Below are 20,093 nucleotides of genomic sequence, written 5' to 3' on the forward strand. Positions count from 1 at the left end.
GAGGGGACCCGAGGGCCGGGCAGTCCGGCCGGTAAGGGCCGGGCCGAGGCCACTGGCGCTGCGACTCCGGTGAGGAGCCCCGGGCCTCGGCGGAGCCCAGCCTGGGCGGAGGGCGACTCTCCGCGGAGCGCGCGCAGTCATCGCGGGGACCCGCTGCTGCGGAGTCCGGCCGGCAGAGGGGCGGAGAGTTCGTTGAAGAGCCCCGTGCGGGCCAAGCCCACCCCGGCCCGGAGGGGATCTGCAGGCAGAGATGCGGCGCCTGCGGCAGCCCCGCCGACGCCCAGGGAAGCTCCGGTGTCCTCGGTGCGGTTAGTGGGCGCCTCTGGGGCGGTCTCCGAGGAGATCGAGGTGCTGGAAATGGCGAGGGAGGATGAGGCGCCCCTTGGGCTCCCGGACGCGGAGCAGCCGCCGGCCTCCGCCGAGCTGGAGTCTCCGGCCGAAGAGTGCAGCTGGGCCGGGCTCTTCTCCTTCCAGGATCTGCGCGCCGTGCACCAGCAGCTGTGCTCCGTGAACTCGCAGTTGGAGCCGTATCTGCCCGTGTTCCCCGAGGAACCGTCGGGCATGTGGACCGTGCTGTTCGGGGGCGCCCCCGAGATGACAGAACAGGAGATCGACACTCTGTGTTACCAGCTCCAGGTGTACCTGGGCCACGGCCTGGACACCTGTGGCTGGAAGATCCTCTCCCAGGTGCTGTTCACCGAGACCGACGATCCCGAGGAGTATTACGAGAGCCTCAGCGAGCTGCGACAGAAGGGCTACGAAGAAGTGCTGCAGCGGGCCAGGAAGCGCATCCAGGAGGTAAGAGACTAGTGTGGGCTCCAGTCGTCGCTTGTGGTTACTCATTTGCCAAGGGTGGGTGCTGAGGGTGGGTGTGCGCAGATGGGTCGCTTGTTTTTCCTGACCGGGGAAAAGGAAAAGAAATGGGTTCCTGATCTATCTCCCCTCAATTCTTGTCAGTGGCTTCCGTTAATTGTCTCTGTGAAGGACCTTTGATAAATATTTAGATTTCCACACCCACTTATTAAATAGATTCAAATGTAGTAAGTGCGCTCTGGTAATGAGATTAAAGCCACTCCAAAAAGGTATCCTGTAAACATAAGTGTTACTAAATAAGTGTTACTCTGCTCCGAAAGCTCTTTCCAGCAATAACTGTCTGGGTATCAACTTTTCCTGGTGGTACGTTTATGTTTCAGAATATACTCATATACTCAGAATAGTTTGTCCTTTTTTTTTTTTTTAAATAAAAACAGTAGCCACTTACCCACACGTGGCTACCGAATACTTTAAATGTGGCTGGTGTGACTGAGGAATAAACCTTTTAATATTGTTCACTTTTAATGAGTTTGTTTAAATAGCCTTGGCTGCCATATTGGATAGTGCAGTTTTATCAAGGAGATAGTGCCCAGAATAGTTTGTCTTAATAAGCACAGTTGATCTTTTTTAATTCTCTATGCATTCTGGGATGTAAGCAATTTTTAAATTTATTTTTAAATGAGTGATCTGTCCGAGTGAAAAAAGCACCAACTGACAATTGGATGCAGATATAGTTTTAGACGGTTTTACACTTTGGGAGTATCTCAAGTCTGATAACTCAGGTTTCGCTCCTGTTTTACAGAGTTTTCTGTCCTGGGCAGGTCCTGGGCAGGAATGTTCTTTTTACTTTTGTACTTGCTGTAAGAGTAAAAGTGCAAAGACTTTTCAAACCGTTCAATCCTTAAAATAACAGGAAATAATGGGAAAAAGTCTAAATGGGTATACTGTATGTATTAGTCCATTTTTGTTACTTATAACAAAATACCTGCATCTGGATGCTTTATAAAGAAAACAAAATTTGTTGCTTCTGAGGTTAGGAAGTCCAAAGTCCATCTGAGTTTCTGAAGCTGGGAAGTCCAAAGTCCATCTGGCGGTAGCAACAGAGACCCAGGGGTCTCACATTGCGAGATGGTGGAAGCAGAGAAACAGACAGACTTTCTTCTCTTAAAACCCTCAGAACCACTCCCCGGACCACCATTTTTAATCCATTCACTACTGCATGTTCCTACAATCCAGTTATCTCTTTAAGGCTCCACCTTTCAATTACCATAATAGGATTTCTCACCCTCTTAACAGTCACAATGGGGGCTAATATTCTAATACATAAAACTTGGGGGACACAATTCAAGCTTCAGGGAGTTTTGAAGGGACATAATTCAATCCACTACACCCTATATAATGTGAAAGATTTGTATAATTTGAAGTTATGCCTACTTACCAGCTTCTGCTGAAGGAACTTAACTGAAAACATAATTTAAAATAGAATTGGTTTCCCCTAATGGACACTACAGGTAGTTTCTAAAAGCACTCTATTATTTTAATATTAGTACATATTGAGGTTGGAATTGGGGTGGGGACATGCCTTTTTCATGGTATTTATATTCCTTACATTGCATTGTTATCTGTCTATGTGTATATAATACTTGAATCTGGCTGTTAAGCCTAGGAAACTGGAACCTCCCATTTTCTTCATAGAATATAAGGTATTTTTCTTTGCGAGGCTTGAGTAGGAAGTCTTTTTTTCTCACATACCACAGGACTCTCTTACAATTCCTCAATTCATATTTTTGCTCTTTCCTGTTGGTTTATTTTATGCTAAATGTCACCCACCGTAACTTGATCGTAGAGTTTCAGGTTATCTGTTCTTATTTTCCATTTTATCCTCTTCTGGAGTCTCTTCTACCTTAAATTCTTTTGGGGAGGAAATAACAGAAATCTTAAATGATCCCATATATTGTCTTTAGTTTTTTGTTAATATTGACCTGTATTTTTCTTAAACTGCAAGAGAAATGTTATGCTTCTTTCTCTTATTCAATTTATAAATATATATATATATATATATATATATAATACTCTTTTTTCAAACTTTTTTCATAGGCCTAAATGAATGGCCTGTCTGATTTTATTATTGATACTCAGAAAAAGTGACAATCTCTGTTTTTTTGTTTCGTTGGGGGGTTTTTTTTTGGTTTTGTTTTTTGGCTGTTGATGGGTGGAACCTTAGTGTACCTTCGTGTTATCAGCACTCTGCTCTAACCAACTGAGGTAACCTGCCAGCCCTGTCTCTGGCTTCTCAGTTCAAATGGATCAAAAATGAGCTGCTGAAAAATATAGTTAATTAGTTTTTTAAAATTCTTTAATAGAGGGGTTACATTTTTTTTTTCCTTTTTTGTCTTTTTTACTGACCGGTAACGGGATCGCAACCCTCGGTGTCACGCCCGTACCGGGGACCGGCAACGGGATCGCAACCCTCAGTGTTGCGCCTGCACCGCGCTCAGCCAGTGAACGGGAACCGGTCTCCACATGGGATCCAAACCCTCGGCGGGAGCGCCGCCGTGCTCCCAAGCGGCGCACTCTCCAGTGCGCCACTGGGCCGGCCCTAGGGGTTACATTTTTTAAAAGGAATGTCTTCTCCTAATTGAAGTTCTGTTGACCATAATGTTATATTCTCTTTAGCAGAGAAAAATTAAGCTTTTAAAGAGTATTTTGTGTTTTGGGAAACAACTCTAAGTGAAGTTTGTTATAAATTCATGGGACAATAAAAATGTAAATTTTGGGTTTATTTAATTGAATTGAATAGTATTCGGAGAACAGTTGAATAGTGTCAAGGACAACAGATAGGTTCACTGATGCCCTCCCTGATTTCTAATGAAAGATTATTTTGAAAGAAATTATGAGGCTCAGTGGGGGAAAGTGTGGTGGGATTGGTGAAGTTCGCCATGGGCATGATAGCAGAAGTCTGTAAAACACGAGCCATGTATTTGTCTTCTCCAAGCTTCTTAAATTTTTTGCTGTCTTAACAGTTTGCTGTGACACTTAAGATAAAAATCTTTATGAAAGTTATGATTGTATTATTAATTCCTTTGAGTTGAGCAATTCCACCTAATGTTGTTTTGCATTCCCAATTCTCAAGTTGACTTGGGTAGTAGAATTGGCTATAGCTTTTCAAGCTAGTACTTCTGGTAAGTCAAACGCATTCTTAGGGATATGTTACTTAGAACATTTAGTCCTTCAGTCATGTTTTTCCTTCTTTCACTTCTGCGATTCTATTTTTTTGGTCTTTTTTTCCTGCATGTTCCTTTTTCTATCCATTTAAAGGTTTCAGCTTAAAGACCACACCTGTGGTCTTTTGTTCAGTGTGGTCAGTAAATTGTTGAAAAGAGTTTTGTTGTTTGTTTGCTTTTTTAACAGACTGTACAACTATGTTATAAACTTCTCAAAGTCACTGGGTTGACAATAAGTTGGAATTCTCTTCTTTGCCACCTCTAGTTCAGGGCCACACATCCTGTGAGCACTCTTAATGCTCTTTATCTTAGTGTATAAAGGACACTAGAGTTTGAGGGGGGCGTTGTTTCTTTGTTTTTTACTATTGCAAGAATTTAAAGGACTTAGAAGAAATGTTCTTTTGATGTAAAATTGTGGCTAAATACAATTTTCATAAATTGATCAATGTAAATTCCTCAAGGGACTGTGCTTTAAAAACTAAGAGAAAAAAATCTCATAAAACTGTAAATAACTTCTTAAATAAGGGCTTGATGAATTTCCTCTAAGAGGGAAGGAATATGGTTGGACTTTAATGGGGGTACCTTAAGTAGCATATAAAGTTTTATATGTGTGAGCATGTGTGTATTTTGGGGTCAGACTTTTTAAAGGTGTTTCTCAAAGAGTTTTATTTTGGGGGGCCGGCCCGTGGCTCACTCGGGAGAGTGTGGTGCTGATAACACCAAGGCCACGGGTTCGGATGCCATATAGGGATGGCCGGTTGCTCACTGGGTGAGCGTGGTGCTGATAACACCAAGTCAAGGGTTAAGATCCCCTTACCGGTCATCTATTAAAAAAAAAAAAAAAAAAAGATTTTATTTTTTTGCAGCTGGCTGGTACAGGGTTTGAAACCTAGACCTTGGTGTTATCAGTATCACACTAACCAACTGAGCTTACATAGGCCAGTCTCTTCAAAAAGAGTTTTAAAACTACCATTGTAAATTATCTGCTTTGGAAGCTCAGGGCATACTTCTGTTGGACTTTAATTTTTGGAGTACCCTTAAGATTTAATATGGGATCATAAAAAGTACTCCCATATCTTTGTCTTGGGTAAAGTTGAAGAATTAAGCCTTAGGTTTTCTGCCAAAAGTTTTTGCTAATGATTCACAAGTTTGGCCAACTGACTAGAAATTATAATTTGTGAAGACTTACAATTCATACAGTGCTAATGAGAAATTAGAAATGAGAGATTGTACACTACTTAGGGCCTCAATCCAAATGAAATGGGAAATTTGTCACTGTTAGGTTTGTCTTGGTCTTTTATAAGTTTACTGTAGGAAGTGCTGTTTATACAGCAGGTCCTTAATCCCTATATGAATGTGAGTGCCACCAAGGCATCTTTGAACAGTTTCATCAGTAGTCTTGGTTGTTGATCAGAGCTGAGTTTCCTATGATAGTGTGTGTGCATGGGTGACCCATCCTGTGTCTTACCTTTGATAACCTGGATTTTGTAAATAATGGTTTCTGTATAAGGACAGCTATTCTTGAAATGATTAATTGTGGTGCTTTAGATAGTGATAAAAGAAAAACTTTAGACAAATTAAATTTAACAAAGTTTAATTGAGCAAGAAAAAAATAAATGATTCATGATTGGACATTCTCTAGAGTCAGAACACATTCATAGTAATGGCTGCTGTGTGGTCAGTAAGATTTATAGACAGAAAAAGGAGAGTGACCTACAGAAAACAGAATTGAGGTACAGAAACAGCTGGATTGGTTACAGTTTGGCCTTTGCCTTATTTGAACATGGTTGGTTTGGGGAAGGAAAAAAGGGCTGGCCAGTTAACTCAGTTGACTAGAGTGTGGTGCTGATAACACCAATGTCCAGGGTTCGATCCCTGTATGGACCAGCCACAAAAAAAAAAAAAATTGTTTGAAAAGTTGGCCACCTGTGAGTGGTTTGAGGTATTTCTGTTGCTTTGCGTTGCTTTGCCCCCAACAAATTTGTCACCCCACTTCCCCTGGGTTATGGAGATGCAAAGGATTACTCAAAGCCCATCTCTTCTGAGCAATGAGAAGCCCCGAAGTGGTTAACTTCCCTGGGAATGCTCCCTCCAGCGAGAGGCAACCCTTCCTCGGGAAATTAACCCTGAATTGGGGTTCTCTTCCTGCATTTATTTTCCAGACCAGGGAGTTACAGAAAGAGGTTTGGTGTGGTTATAGTTTAACAATATAGGCTGGTAACTTTTAGTAAAAACAAGCCAGATGACATTCCAGTAAGGCTATCAACAAAAGCTTGATCTTAGCAAACATTCCTTCTTATATCAATTTCTCAGTATCTTTACATAACAATCAGTAACTAGTCTGTCCTTGAGCAAGCAACCTTGCTGTGCCACAAATCTTTATCTTACACCAGAGACTTAAAGCCTGAGGAAAATTTCCAGTCCTCCGCAAGGTCAATATTTGAAACTGCAAGACTTTGGAAAAGTAGGCCCTGTGAAGTACACATGCTTTATGGTGCATTCCACATATTTCTGCTGTGATTGGTCAGCCATTTGTGAGTGGTTGAATTATTTTTGCTGTTATTGGTCAGCCGCCTGGGAGTGAGTGGTTGAAATATTTCTGCTGTGATTGGTCAAGACTCAGCAATTGTTACAGAAGCACACTCCTATGTTTTCAGTTTGTTTTACTTACAAAGTTAGATTGGAGTTTTTACATAAGAACCCAAGTATGGGAGTATGGAGGCTTTCTCAGACCAAATTTTAGTTTGGTTTAACAGATTCCCTCCTTTTGGTCAGCCTCTCTGTTTTGAGAGATTGACCAAAACTTTGGGCATTGATACTACCCTGTCACCATCATAAATGATGTATTTGGTCTGAGTGTGGAATCCATATGTCTTTTTTGGTTTCAGTATGGAGTTCACGAGTCTCAGTGTCACACCAATTGAATAATTCTTCATGTTATTGCTGATCCAATCAAAGTGAGACCATTCAACGCTTATGGATGTCAGTACAGCAGACATTTAAGACTTGAGAGAATACAGTGCACCACAGGGACTGTGATGATTATCAAAAGACCAAAGTATACTCTTAAACAAGAGTTCTTATGAAACAAATCAAACCAAATCAGATCAGTCAAGGTTCAGGTAATATAGGGAATTCAACAACGTGTGAGTCTAAATCATCATAGTCCTTCCTCACGGTATGGTAGTGATTAAGGACCATCGTTCTCTGTATGAGTTTAAAGAGGCATTCATTTTTGTTGTTTCTAGTGAGTGCAGGTAAGCAACTAGCAGTGATGTTTAGAATATTAAGGGTAGCTTTCCACTTTTTCTTTGGAGTTTCAGGATAACTTTTAAAAAAAATTAATATTAATTTTTTTTACATTCTGTGATGTGGAGCAGTTTGGAGGGAGGGGGAAAGGGGAAAGGGCAAGAAAATGGGGTGGAAGAAGGAGGGAGGATGGGTGGGATTAAGACCTGTGGCACCCCCCTCATTCCCACAGGGAAGACCAGGGGGCTTCCAGCAGTGGCTTAGTCACTGATGGGTTGGGTGCAGATGTCAGGGGGGCATGGCCCGGCACTGCCCTGGCTTGGGACAGCCCAGGGCATTTCCTGCAGAGAGCTTGGTAGTCATTGCTGGGGTGGTTGCCCGTGTCCGGGGGTATGGCTGAGGCCCTCGGCCCCCACCGCAGGGACTGGTTGCAGGTGTGGGGGGGCGTGGCTAAGGCCCCCCAGCCCTCCCCCTTTTCTGACTTGGTAGCCCAGGGGACTTCTTGGTCCTTCTAGATTGTACAGGTGTTCTTTGGTGAAATGAGAACTTTACTAGTTAATATTAAACTTGGTCTCTGGTTGTAGGTACTTTGTTTTTTCTTTCAGTTCTATGTTGGATTATTTGCTCTTCCCACCACTTAAACTCTGCACTGGAACTAATTTGTCCTTTGCTTACTTTTAAAATGGGGGAACTTCCTGTGGCAACCAGTACTTGCGCTCTGTGGTTGAGCTAATTGCTGCTTTGCCGCTGATTCCCTAAGGAAGGCTTTTTGTGCAGCTCAGGTTTTTTTTTTTTTTTTTTTCCTTTTTGTCTTTTTCCGTGTCCGGCAATGGATCGCAACCCTCAGTGTCGCCCCCGCACCGGACCGGGACCAGCAACGGGATCGCAACCCTCGGTGTCGCCCCCGTGCCTCGCTCAGCCAGTGAGCGGGAACCGGTCTGTATGTGGGATCCGAACCCTCGGCGGGAGCGCCACCGGGCCGGCCCCTGCAGCTCAGGTTTTAATGGTTGACTTTGTAAGTACTTTCAGATCTATTGAGATCTGGTGTGCCCAGGTTGTGTAGAAACTGGTCTGGGCCTGAGTCTTTACATCAAACTGCACCTCATGAAATTCCGTATTCCTGACCAGTCTCCTCTGAGTGATCCTGCGCTGATTGGGGGACAGATCAACTGTCCTTGCTGTGCCCCAGTGTTCCTGGGTGGGCCTGTCTCCCCCACTGCTGTGCTCTGGTCCCGTGTGATGACTGAGTGGCTCCTTTTTTTCAGTTGTTGTGGTTATTAATTAAATCACAGTGGCACTCTACACAAATATTTGCAACATACGAATAGTACTTTACAAAGCTATTATGGAATAACTAAATGAAATACTCTTGCAGAGAAACTTGGGGCATGTCACCTAACACTGCTAACTTATTAATCTGTCTTTGCTGTAAAGTTTCATGTTTATCCAACACTAAATACTTTAAAAGCAACTGTATCTGCAATTGGTCGATCTGCTTTAATCTAAATACCTGAAAATAATTCTAAATGAAACGTATTTTAAAACTTCACTTCAAAAGAGCACCTTACTGGCAGACCATCTGTGTGGTGGTTGTGGCATCTAGCTGCTTTTGCTTATCATGGTGGCTGTGGTGGGCCACCCACATGGAGGTGATGTTTTTGGCATGCTCTTTGGTGCTGCCAGTGTGCCTGGTTGTGGGCAGTGTCTGGTACCTGCCTCCAGCCCCAAAGTGCTGGCACCGTGTGCCTGGTTGTGGAAGTGGGGTCCAGTCCTCTTCCCCATGCCTTGGGTCCCCGAGCGGGCCCTGAGGAACTGGCACTGCATGCCTGGTTGTGGGTGGGGGATCTGGTCACTGACTCCAGCCCCAGGCCCCCGGGAGGGCCCCCAGGCTCTGGCTATGTGTCTGGATGTGGGAGTGGGGTATGGTCCCCGGCTTCAAGCCTCGGGTTCCTGGGAGGGCCCCAAGGCACTGGTGGTGTAAGTGGTTGTGGGTGGGGTCCTGTCTCTGGCTCCATGTCCCCTGGCAGGCCCCAAAGTGCTCGTAGTGTGCCTGGGCCAGGACATTATATGTCCTTTGCTTACTTCTAACATTGGGGAACTTCCTTTGGGAACCAGTACCGGAGCTGTGTTGTTGAACTAAATTGTTGCTTTGCTGCTGTTTACCTAGGGAAGGCTTTTTGTGCAGCTCGAGGTTTAACGGTTGACTGTGTAGGTACTTCTGGCTCTCCAGAGACTTGGTGCACCTGGGTTGTGTATAAACGCTGATCTAGGCCTGAGTTCTTTCGTCAAACTGCACCCCATGCAATTCTGCATTCCTGACCAGTCTCCTGAGTGGTCATGTGCTGATGTGGGGGGTGGATTGGCTTCCTTGTTGTGTCCCAGTGTTCTCCCACTGGGCCTGTCTCCCCCACCGCCTGTGCTCCAAACACTTCCCGTGGGATGGACCCTGCTCTGGTCCCTTACAATGACTCACCGGCCTCTGAATTACTCCCCTTTTTCAACTGTTCTGGCTCCTCACTCCTGCCTTGGTCCACAGGAACCTTATCAGTGGTCTTGCTGTCTGTGGGCCACCAAGGTTCTCCTCCCCTGCTGCCTCCAACTAACTTCATTTGAAGGGCACAGCTGCAGCTTCTCCTAGCTCCTGTTCCATGCACTCCACAGTTCCAGCATTAAAGTGGCCACGGCAGGAAACACTCAGCAGTTTTTCCTTTCTCTCGTGTTTTCTACTGCCTTCATGAACTCTGTAGGTCTCTCCTCCTCTTCCCCTGAGCTCCAGTGGCCCCAGCTTGGCTGATGTTACATTTTTATAGTTGTAAATTGGTTGATTTGTTGGATAGAGTGATGCTGGGGACTGTCTATTCCACCATCTTGACTGGAACTCCCCACATAATTTAATTTTTTATTTTGCCAACCCCAAATTGACAAGTCCTAACTGAGCTGTGAACGTTTTCAGGTTATAAACTGTAAAATCTGCATAGTGCTATTATAAATAATGTAGATAAAAGAAGAATAGAAAGAAATTGTAAAGAAAGTTGGATTATTTAGGACTAAGAATCTTTGGGATAGAGAGGGAAGGCCTGAATTTAAAATGTGGAAGATATATCTAAAATGTGGAAGATACAGTTTTGTTGAATTTGAGAAGATTCACTGAGGGACACATTGAATAAGAATGTAGACAAATCTGAATATAGATGAATCTGAATAAGAATACAACTTGTCTGTAAAGGAGCACAGAGGGCTCAAATGCAACCAACACAACACACATACCCTTTGACTTTGGGATTATAAGACCATTATGATCTTTGAAGACCTTAGAATAATTATTAAAGTCATAGATATAAAATTTGAGCTATAATCTACTATACTTAGTTTCATAACTTTTTTTCCCTAATCTGATATGTTATGCCCAAGATTGATTGCCTCCTTTCTTTTTTCTTTAATTAGGGAGATGTTTAAGAAGCAATGTAAGGGCTGGTCAGTTACCTCAGTTGGTTAGAGCATGGTGATGTTAACACCAAGGTCAAGGGTTCAGATCCCCATAATGGCCAGCTGCCAAAAAAAAAAAAAAAGAAAGATTGTTGAATCATGTTATATCTATGTTAATTATTGGCTTTTTGTTAATACTGGAATCAAGTTTTAGAAAGTGTAAGAGCTTCCGACAGTAATGACCCAAACTGGTATTTAAAAATGATTTTCAAAACTTTACTTTGTAGGGGCCGGCCCGGTGGCGCACTGGATAGTGCGCCGCTTGGGAAGCGCGGTGGCGCTCCCGCCCGAGGGTTCGGATCCCACATACGGACCGGTTCCCGCTCACTGGCTGAGCGAGGCGCGGGAGCAACGCCGAGGGTTGTGATCCCGTTGCCGGTCCCCGGTCCGGTACGGGGGCAACACTGAGGGTTGTGATCCGTTGCCGGACACGGAAAAAGACAAAAGACAAAAAAAAAAAAAAAAAACTTTACTTTGTAGATTAGTGGTAAATTTGACTGCATTTTACCCCTGGGGAAACATGCCTTTCAGTAAAATGTACATATATGTTCTATACATACAACATGTTGTATACAGAAACCAACTTTTAAATGAATCAATATCTACTGAGCACCTTCTGTATACACTGTGGGATTTGAGGCATTGGAAAACAACAAAATCTGTCTTTGTCTCTTAGGAACTTACAATGCATTTAACGGGCCAGGAGGGGTCCACAAAGCAAAAAATCAGGGAAGCAGTTATGGATGATATGAGCTATAACATAAGGCCTCTCAGACTTCTAAATTTCTTTTTTTTTTTAAAAAAGAAAAGATGACCAGTAAAGGGATCTTAACCCTTGGCTTGATGTTGTCAGCACCACACTCAGCCAGTGAGCTAACCAGTTATCCCTATATAAGATCTGAACCCATGGCCTTGGTGTTAGCAGCACCGCACTCTCCTGAGTGAGCCATAGGCTGGCCCTAGACTTCTAAATTTCTAACAGAAATTTCCGATTTCTGACAGTGTTGAGAAATGACTTTCTGTAGGAGGGGCACTTGATCTGGCCCTAGAAAGTAAGGTGGATGTTAGACATCCAAAAAAAAGGAAAGCATTGGGGGATGGTGTCCTGTACAATAACACAAAAACAGCAGTGTGTATGGTGAATTGAACAAATAATGCATAAAAGAACTCGGCTAGAATGAAAAGGTTCACGTAGAGAACAGAGTGAGGTAAGACTAGCAGGCTAACCAAGATGTGGAGAAGCCTGAATGCCAGGAATTTGGACTCTGTTTACAGGACAATGCTTAGTGATGATTTTGTGTATATGTTAGGGCAGGAGAGGTGAGTACAAAGGTGTACAAAGTAGTTCTTTAAAATAGTTTGGGAGCAAGGTATAGAAAGGCTACACCTCAAGAAAGACATTGGAGGAGAGATAAAACCAGTCTAGAGATGAAGTAATGAGGGAATGGACTAAAGAGGCTGGAAGAGCCAACATGAGAGGGCAGTAACATGGGAACAAGGGAAAGCATGAGTAATTCCACAGTCATTTAGTTTTAAAATTCATATTTTACACTTCTGAATCAGTATGCATTTACAAATTAATGTGCACATATAACAGCGTTTCTTTCCTTCACATTGAAATAAGCCTGTGATAAAATCAATCATGTGTCATTATCAATGGCTTCTTAGAATCAACAAATACCAGATTTGGAAGAACTGAGTAACTCAGAGAATTGATGTGATTAGGGCAATTCCAGGGAAATAGAAGATTCAGATTAAAGGCGGCTGCTCCAGATAGAGCCACAGACCAAGTCAGGAATGTTAGGCAAAGGACATGCTCTGGGAAAATGGACCAAACAGGAGAAAGGCAGGACATCCAGATGCAAGGGAAAGATGGAAATGCAGGACTAGAGCTCCGTGATGGGGGATGATCACAGAGCTGAAGGAGAGTGAAGTTTCACTTAATAAATCTTAAGACTCTAGAGGCAAACATACAAATATACACAGATATCGAACACCACTTTTAAAAACAACCTATTTATATATCACTTAAAAAACTGATAAAAATCAACATATGAAAACTTAGGGACCATACGGGGTATGTATGGCTAAAATGGCTCTTTGGCTCTAACAGTATTGCAGTTTATCCAGCCCTGCTGTACTTTTCAGATCATTAAACCAGAAAGAGTTTAGGATTATCACCACAAAAAATGCTCGCAATTATTATGCTGTTCTTTGGTAAAGACAAGAGTACATGAGGTGCTTAAGCCTGGAACATATTCTTCTGTAATGGCTTCCTTCACATTTCAAAAAATGAACATTATAAGACTACTTCAGTTAGCTAGATTACCTATAGTTATACATACAATTCAGGGGTGAAATGAAGAAATATTTACATTAGCCATCTAGTGGGGCTGGCCCGGTGGCGCACTGCGCTAGTGCGCCGCTTGGGAAGCGTGGCAGCGCTCCCATCGAGGGTTCGGATCTCACATACAGACCGGTTGCCGCTCACTGGCTGAGCGAGGCGCGGGGGCGACACTGAGGGTTGCGAACCGTTGCCGGACACGGAAAAAGACAAAAAAAAAAAAAAAAAAAAAAGTTACATTAGCCATCTAGTAACACTGTATCCCAAAGTGCTTGACTGCCCCTGTAATGAGAACACTTAAAAAACCTAATATTGTATGTATGTAATAAAAAAGCATAATATATTATTTATAAAAGAAATACCAAATATATGCCCAATTGTCTTAAGCCACATTAATTTTCTACTCCTTCCCAACGAAAAGGGAATGGACATTTTCAAATAAGTTGACTTGAAATAAAACTCTGGATCCTCTGAAAAGCATACTAATGAAATCAAGGTAGTGAGAAAAGTCAACCACAGGCAGGTCTAAATTATCAAACATGTTGTACCCTAAAGGCACATTTAAGGTTTTTTCCCCATAAAGACAATATTTTAAGTGGTGGTTAGACTTCCAACTACACAACCCAAAACTACTCAAAACATAGGTAAACATATACTAGTGCAATAAAAAATATTAGAATACAACATTTTCCAAGAGCAAGTATTAAAAATATGGGTCAGAAATGTAAGCACTTAAGGAATAAAAAGGATATAATTAGAAACAATGAACAGATAAGTAGAATTTGTAGCAAAGATTAAGGTGCTGTTGTGTTTTCTATGGTATAACAAGCATCCTGCACAAGAACTTTTCATTGAAATGATTAATGAAAGAAACTTATAGGTATTTTTAAGGGCTTCTGAAAGTTAATGCTTACTATTTCTTTAATTGTTATCTCAAGTGGATTACCTGCAATTCAGTTGTGATCAGGGTTGTCCAGGATGCTTACAAACAAAAGGGAAAGGGAATAAAGAAAAAATAGAGAAGAGCTATTTTTACTGAGCCAACTTGGGTGCACCAGATCTCAGTAGACCTGGAAGTACCTGTAAAGTCAACCATTAAAACCTGAGAAGCACAAAAAGCCTTCCCTAGGGAATCAGCAGCAAAGCAGCAATTTAGCTCAACCACAGAGCTCAAGTACTGGTCCCCACAGGAAGTTCCCCCATTTTAAAGTAAGCAAAGGAGAACAAATTAGTTCCAGTGCAGTTTAAGTGGTGGGAAGACAAATAATCCAACACAGAACCGAAAGAAAAAACAAAGTACACACAACCAGAGACAAAGTTTGATATTAACTAGTAAAGGTCTCATTTCATCAAATAACACCTATAACTCCTAGAAGGACCGGAAGTCCCCTGGGCTACCAAGTCAGAAATGGAGGAGGGCCAGGGGCCTCAGCCATGTCCCCCAACACCCACAACCAGTTCCTGCAGTGGGGGCTAAGGGCCTCAGCCACACCCCCTGACACGTGCAATGACCCCAGTGACGACCACCAAGTCGCTGCAGGAAGCACCCCAGGCTCTCCTGAGCTGGGGTGGGAGGCCTTGGGCCTCAGCCATGTCCCCCTGACATGTGCAGCCAGCCCAGTGACGACCACTGTGCTGCAGCAGGAAGGGTCCCAGGTTCCTGAGCTAGTTTGTTATTGGAGCTTTGTTGGTTTCTTTTAGAAGTGTCATATGAGTCCTGATTTCTTTGTGATCCTTGTATCTTTACCTTATTGTCTGCACATTTGTGAAAACAGCCACCTCTTCTGGCCTTTATAGGTGTTCTGTGGCAGGGACAGGGCTTCACCCCTTAGTCTAGCTTGTAATTCTGGAAGGGCTATCTTGTAGTGAACCCGGGGAGCTAGAGCTTATTCTGAGTTCTCTAGTTGGTTGGGCCACTACCTTTGCTCTGATGTTGTAGGAGCCTAATAGCTGGGCTCCACTGAGCAGTAATACCACAGGCTGGGCTGTTCTAGGTGATGGAGCTGCTGGCTGGGTACTCTGATCATTTCTGGTCAGGCCAGAAATGATGTATTCCCTGGCCAGGCAATTCCACTACTTCTGATCTGCAGTTGGGTGTCTCTGCAAGTTGGATTAGGTATGGTTGCTGCTGTGGACAAGCAGAACCCAAGGTTGTGTATCTTAGAAATGCATGATTGCAGGTTTTCTCCATGTTCGGAAGGAGCTGTGGGGTGAACTTTTGGCTGAGTTGAGTGGATATTTGGCCTCCCAGACCAAGTAAGACTAGATCCTATGTTTTCTCCAAAATGTACAGAGGTGGGAGTCTTCCTGCCTGAGCAGGGTCAGGTGGGGTTTGTGGCTGTGTGGAGCCACTGCTTGCCTTCCTGGATCAAGCCAGTATAGTCCTTTCACTTCTCTGATTTCCATGGATGTAGGAGTGTTCCTGCCTGGCTGGGGTCATTGGGCCACCCTTTTTTTTTTTTTTAAAGGCTATTCAAATGAAGCACTGGGAATAGAGGAGGAATAAAGAAATCAGTAACTGGCTGTGATCCATTAATTGCAAACACCACTGCAGTTGGACCAACCTGAGCCGACTTTTTGACTGTGTAGAGCTACTACTGCTTGCCTTCCCAGGTCAAGCAAGGTAGAGTAGTCCCTTTGCTTCTCTGAGATCTGCGGAGGTGAGAGCCTCTGAGCCTGGGTGGTTGTTAGGGTGGGTTTTGAGACTGGGCGGGGAGACTAGCAGTCTAGCGGTTCAAGCTAGATTGTGTTTCCCACTGTACTTCTAAAGGTATCCAGCTCAGTTGTGCTGGTGCACTGTGAGGATGGCTGAAATCTTTGATAGAGTGCTGCAGCTGACAGCAACACAGAGGTACCACGAAGATTTGCACACTGATCACTTTCTTTGTTTCTACTTGACCCCCAAACAGTCAAGCCATGCTGTTTCCCCTAGTGTTCCTCATGAACAACCTCTGGTTATTTCTTCCACCTTTAGAGACTGAGCTCTGGGAAAATCCTCTCCATCTGGCACTATGCCAACTTGAAGGGGGTGGGGTATTGTAGTTGGAGTGAGTCTATTCCTCTTACCATTCTAATTTGGATTTCGTTAAGATCTGCATACTACACAGGTTTCTCAATCCTGTTTCCAGGTGTTCGGATTTTCACAGGGATGTTCTAATTTGTGGATAGTTGCTTGTTAAACTTTGGGTAAAGGCGTGGTGCCCAAGACTTCTTACCCTACCATCTTGCTGACATCCCTCCCTCCTTTGTATTGTTAAATTTGAAGCCTAATCATGTCATTGAATAAGGTTTCTATCATAATTTCCTAAGTAAGAGGTTAAAATTCTGATTTGCAGCATTATTAAATTTCTATCCCGTATACAGAAAAGCAAGATTGTATGTACAAATAGTTCGTTGCTGTTCTTGCTAGATTGCACCTTTCTTCCATGTTAAAATATACCTATGTAGTGCTTTGAGATACACCCTTCCATTGTTACTTCCGTGAATTTTGTTTTAGCGTTCACATGGTATTATGGATTGAATTGTCCCCCCCGAGAGTTTAATGGGTTGGAGTCTTGGTCCCCACTGTGATAGTGTTAAAAGGGTAGGAAGTCCTATTATGATAATTGGAGGGTGAGGCCTTGAAGAGATGATTAGATTGTGAGGACCATGCCCTGGTAAATGGACTAATCCATCGATGGTTTAGTGGTGGTCATGGGCATGGTTCTGAGGGCTTTAAAAGGAGGAGTGAGGAGTTGGCTCTCTCTCTGCTCCATCATGTGACATGAGTCATCTCACCAGATGTGTTCCCTAGACTTTGGACTTCTGAGCCTCCAAAATTATAAGCAGTAAATATTAGCACCGCACCCTCCCATAAGCAGTAAATATTGTTTGTTTACAAATTACCCAGTTCCAGGTTTTTTATTAGCAATAGAAACAGACTAATACAGAAATAATCGTTGTCCAGCATTTGATGCTCAGCTCTCACTTGTCCATTTATTTTAGTTGTGACTCTTGTAATACATAACTAGTTTTTTCTCTTCTACTTTTATCCAGTCTTTTCAATATGCACATGAGCTGATTTTTATATATTAGCAATCTTAAAATCTGAGTTCTTAAATTTTTTGTTTAATATTAGTTAAAAAAAAATATTGGTACAAGTGATTCTTAACCTGAAAATAGGAGAAAAGTAAATATAAGGGAGAAAGTAAATAGCTCTTTATTTCAACACCGACAATAATCAGTATTAACATTGTTGTATATATCCTTTGCTTAAATATGGAGGATGGAAGAAAGTGTAGAGGGAGGAATGGGGAACAGATTTCTTTTTTTTTTTTTGTCTTTTTTCGTGTCCGGCAATGGATCGCAACCCTCAGTGTCACGCCCGTACCAGACCGGGACTGGCAACGGGATCGCAACCCTCGGCGCTGCGCCCGCACAAATCCAGCTCTTGGGAAATGGCCTTATTATAGCAATCATTCACACCCTAGTGTAAAGTTCCCCACCAGGTTACTCCCCTAAATGAATTGTCTGATTGTGGAATAAGAAGCCCTGCCTATAGTCAAAGGAGTTTCAAGGTGCCAGGGTGGGGGAGGGGTGGGGAAACAGAGGAAGCATCAGCCCACTCAACCAGAGTGGAGACCTTCTCTCCTGTCTGGGGCTGTTTCGCCTGACCTGCCCCAGCGCTGAGCACCTTGGCAGTTTGGCTGTGTTTCAGCCTGATTGGGTTACCTGGGAAATAAGGCTGGAAGGTGAGGCCTGCAACCCAATCCAGGCCACCCAGTCCCAGAGCCAAGGGCCCATACCCTTGGGAGTTGGACGGCGACAGGAAGTGCAAAACAGACCTGCTTCTTCCCTGTCACCATGAGAAGTTTCTTCCTCACCCCTGCACAAGGAGACTGCAGAGGCTGAGGCCAGATGGTGACTGCTTGGGGACCTTTGAACCAGTCCAGGCCCATTGTCCTCTGGAATTCCCCAATGGGGGGAGCCCCAGGAAGGCTCCATCAGGGCCACCTATTCTACACTAGGACATGGACACTGCAGGACCCTTGCTGATGGCCAATGAGCCCTGGTGTCACAGAGCCAGATCACCTCTGTCCTCTTCCCACGCAGAGTGTTGACCCCAGGAATCCAGGAGGGGGGCAGTGAGAAGCAGAGGCCCACACTGGGGTCAATCTCTGGGCAGAGATCCCCACTGTGGCCTGCAGGGACATTTCCCATGGATGCAGGAAGTTCAGAGGCCCTCCAAGGCAGGAGCAGAGCTGCAGGCAGGACCAGATACACAATTTGTGGGGCCCAGTGCAAAATAAAAATTCAAAGCCCTGTGTCCAAAATTTATTAAGAATTTCTAGATGGTGAGAGCAGGACATTAAATCTGAGCACAGGGCCCTGCAAGCTAGGACTGCATGCTCATAAAGCTGGCCTTGGGTGCTGGGTCTCCAGACCTTTCCTTCCCTGTCAGACCACACAGGGGTCCCTGCGGCACCTCAGCACACAGCCTGGAGAGGGTCACCTGAATTGGATGCCCCCCTTGGCTGGGTGACCTGCACAATTGGCCTTCTCAGCCTTGATTACAGACCCCATGGGGTGGGAGACCCTGATGAAGCCCAGGAAGAGACAGGTCAGAAATAGTTAAGTCTCCGTTGCCGGACACGAAAAAAGAAAAAAAAAAAAAAAGAAAAGAAATAGTTATATAAAAAAGTATGTGAAGATCTCATAAGCCAAGCAGTTGGAGAAGACCACTATTAGCAAATTAAGGTATATTCTTGGTATATATTCTTTGCTTATGTATGGAGTAGGGAAAGGATGGAAGAAAGTACAGAGGGAGGAATGGGGAACAGATTTCAGTGTTTTCTAGGCATATGTATGTGTATTTATACCTCACCTTTAAATCAGTGGAAGGGAATAGAGAGTACAGAAATAGACTCACTTTTATGGCCATTTAATCTTTGTTAAACCAAGTTAATGGAAAAACAACAATTGAGTTTGGATAATTGGCCATCTCTATGCATAAAAATGAACTTTTACCTAAACGTTACATCTTGTATGAAGATGAATTTAAAATACATCATAAATCTAAATGTAGAATCTAAAACTATAAAACTTTTGGAAGAAAACAAAAAAGAAAAATATGTTTTCTAGACTTACATAAATCTATATAACCTAGTTAGGCATAGAGTTCTTGGCAATGAAACCAAAAATATAAACTGTAAAAGATAAAGTGATAAAGAGCACAATCATGAATGAAAAAGTTGCCAACAGTAGATTTCATTCAAGTTAAAATCTTTTAGTCTTCCAGACACTCTCAAGAGAAGACAGAGTATTCGAGAGGAAATATTTGCAAGTATCCAGTGTATATGAAGAACTTTCAACTCACCAGGGGCCGGCCCGGTGGCGCACTGGATAGTGCGCCGCTTGGGAAGCGCAGCGGCGCTCCCGCCCGAGGGTTCGGATCACACGCACCCAAAAAAAGCTAGTAGGGAAACTTGCCAGAATTTGAACCCAGATCTGCCAAAACTCCAAAGTCAGACCATAATTGTGTCTCCCAGTGTGTAAATATCTATCAAATACTTTGTGCACATGTGTGAACATGCCAAACTTTGAATGATTTAAGTATAACCTGTATTTTAATACTTAGGACAGCATCATAAAATTAATTTCTAAATGAATATTGAAATTTATCCAGTTTCTATGTTTAGCAATTGGTGTTAATTTACCTCTCATAAGTGCTAGAAAGGTTCTACAATACCTCCTCCAGCCCTTTTATACTATTCAAGCTTTTTATTAGCCCTAATGTTGATTGCCTTCCCAGGGCATCTACTAGTTTGAGTATAATTTGTCTAATTAAATTTAAAGAAGAGATGTTTCAGGGAGCACCATTTCATCATTTCCTCTTAAACTCTATGCTGTGGACTTTAATGAGGACCTAAACCCCATCTTAACCCAGCCTTAGTTTCAGCACAGATGAGCTGTGCTTGTTAAGACAGTCTTCAGTTGTC

At 43.3% G+C, this 20,093-nt stretch overlaps 1 protein-coding gene across 1 annotated transcript in view; it reads left to right on the forward strand.

Annotated features, from left to right (window-relative positions):
* LOC103597323 (junction-mediating and -regulatory protein-like) overlaps window positions 1-20,093 on the forward strand; it is a 67,555-nt gene that overhangs the window by 2,242 nt on the left and 45,220 nt on the right. Inside the window, exon 3 of the mRNA XM_008581148.1 lies at window positions 4-798. Coding sequence (XP_008579370.1) covers window positions 4-798 — 795 coding nt within the window. The remainder of the gene's footprint in view (window positions 1-3; window positions 799-20,093) is intronic.

Source organism: Galeopterus variegatus, unplaced genomic scaffold, assembly GCF_000696425.1.
Source record: "Galeopterus variegatus unplaced genomic scaffold, G_variegatus-3.0.2 Scaffold2280, whole genome shotgun sequence".
NCBI classification, from domain to species: domain Eukaryota; kingdom Metazoa; phylum Chordata; class Mammalia; order Dermoptera; family Cynocephalidae; genus Galeopterus; species Galeopterus variegatus.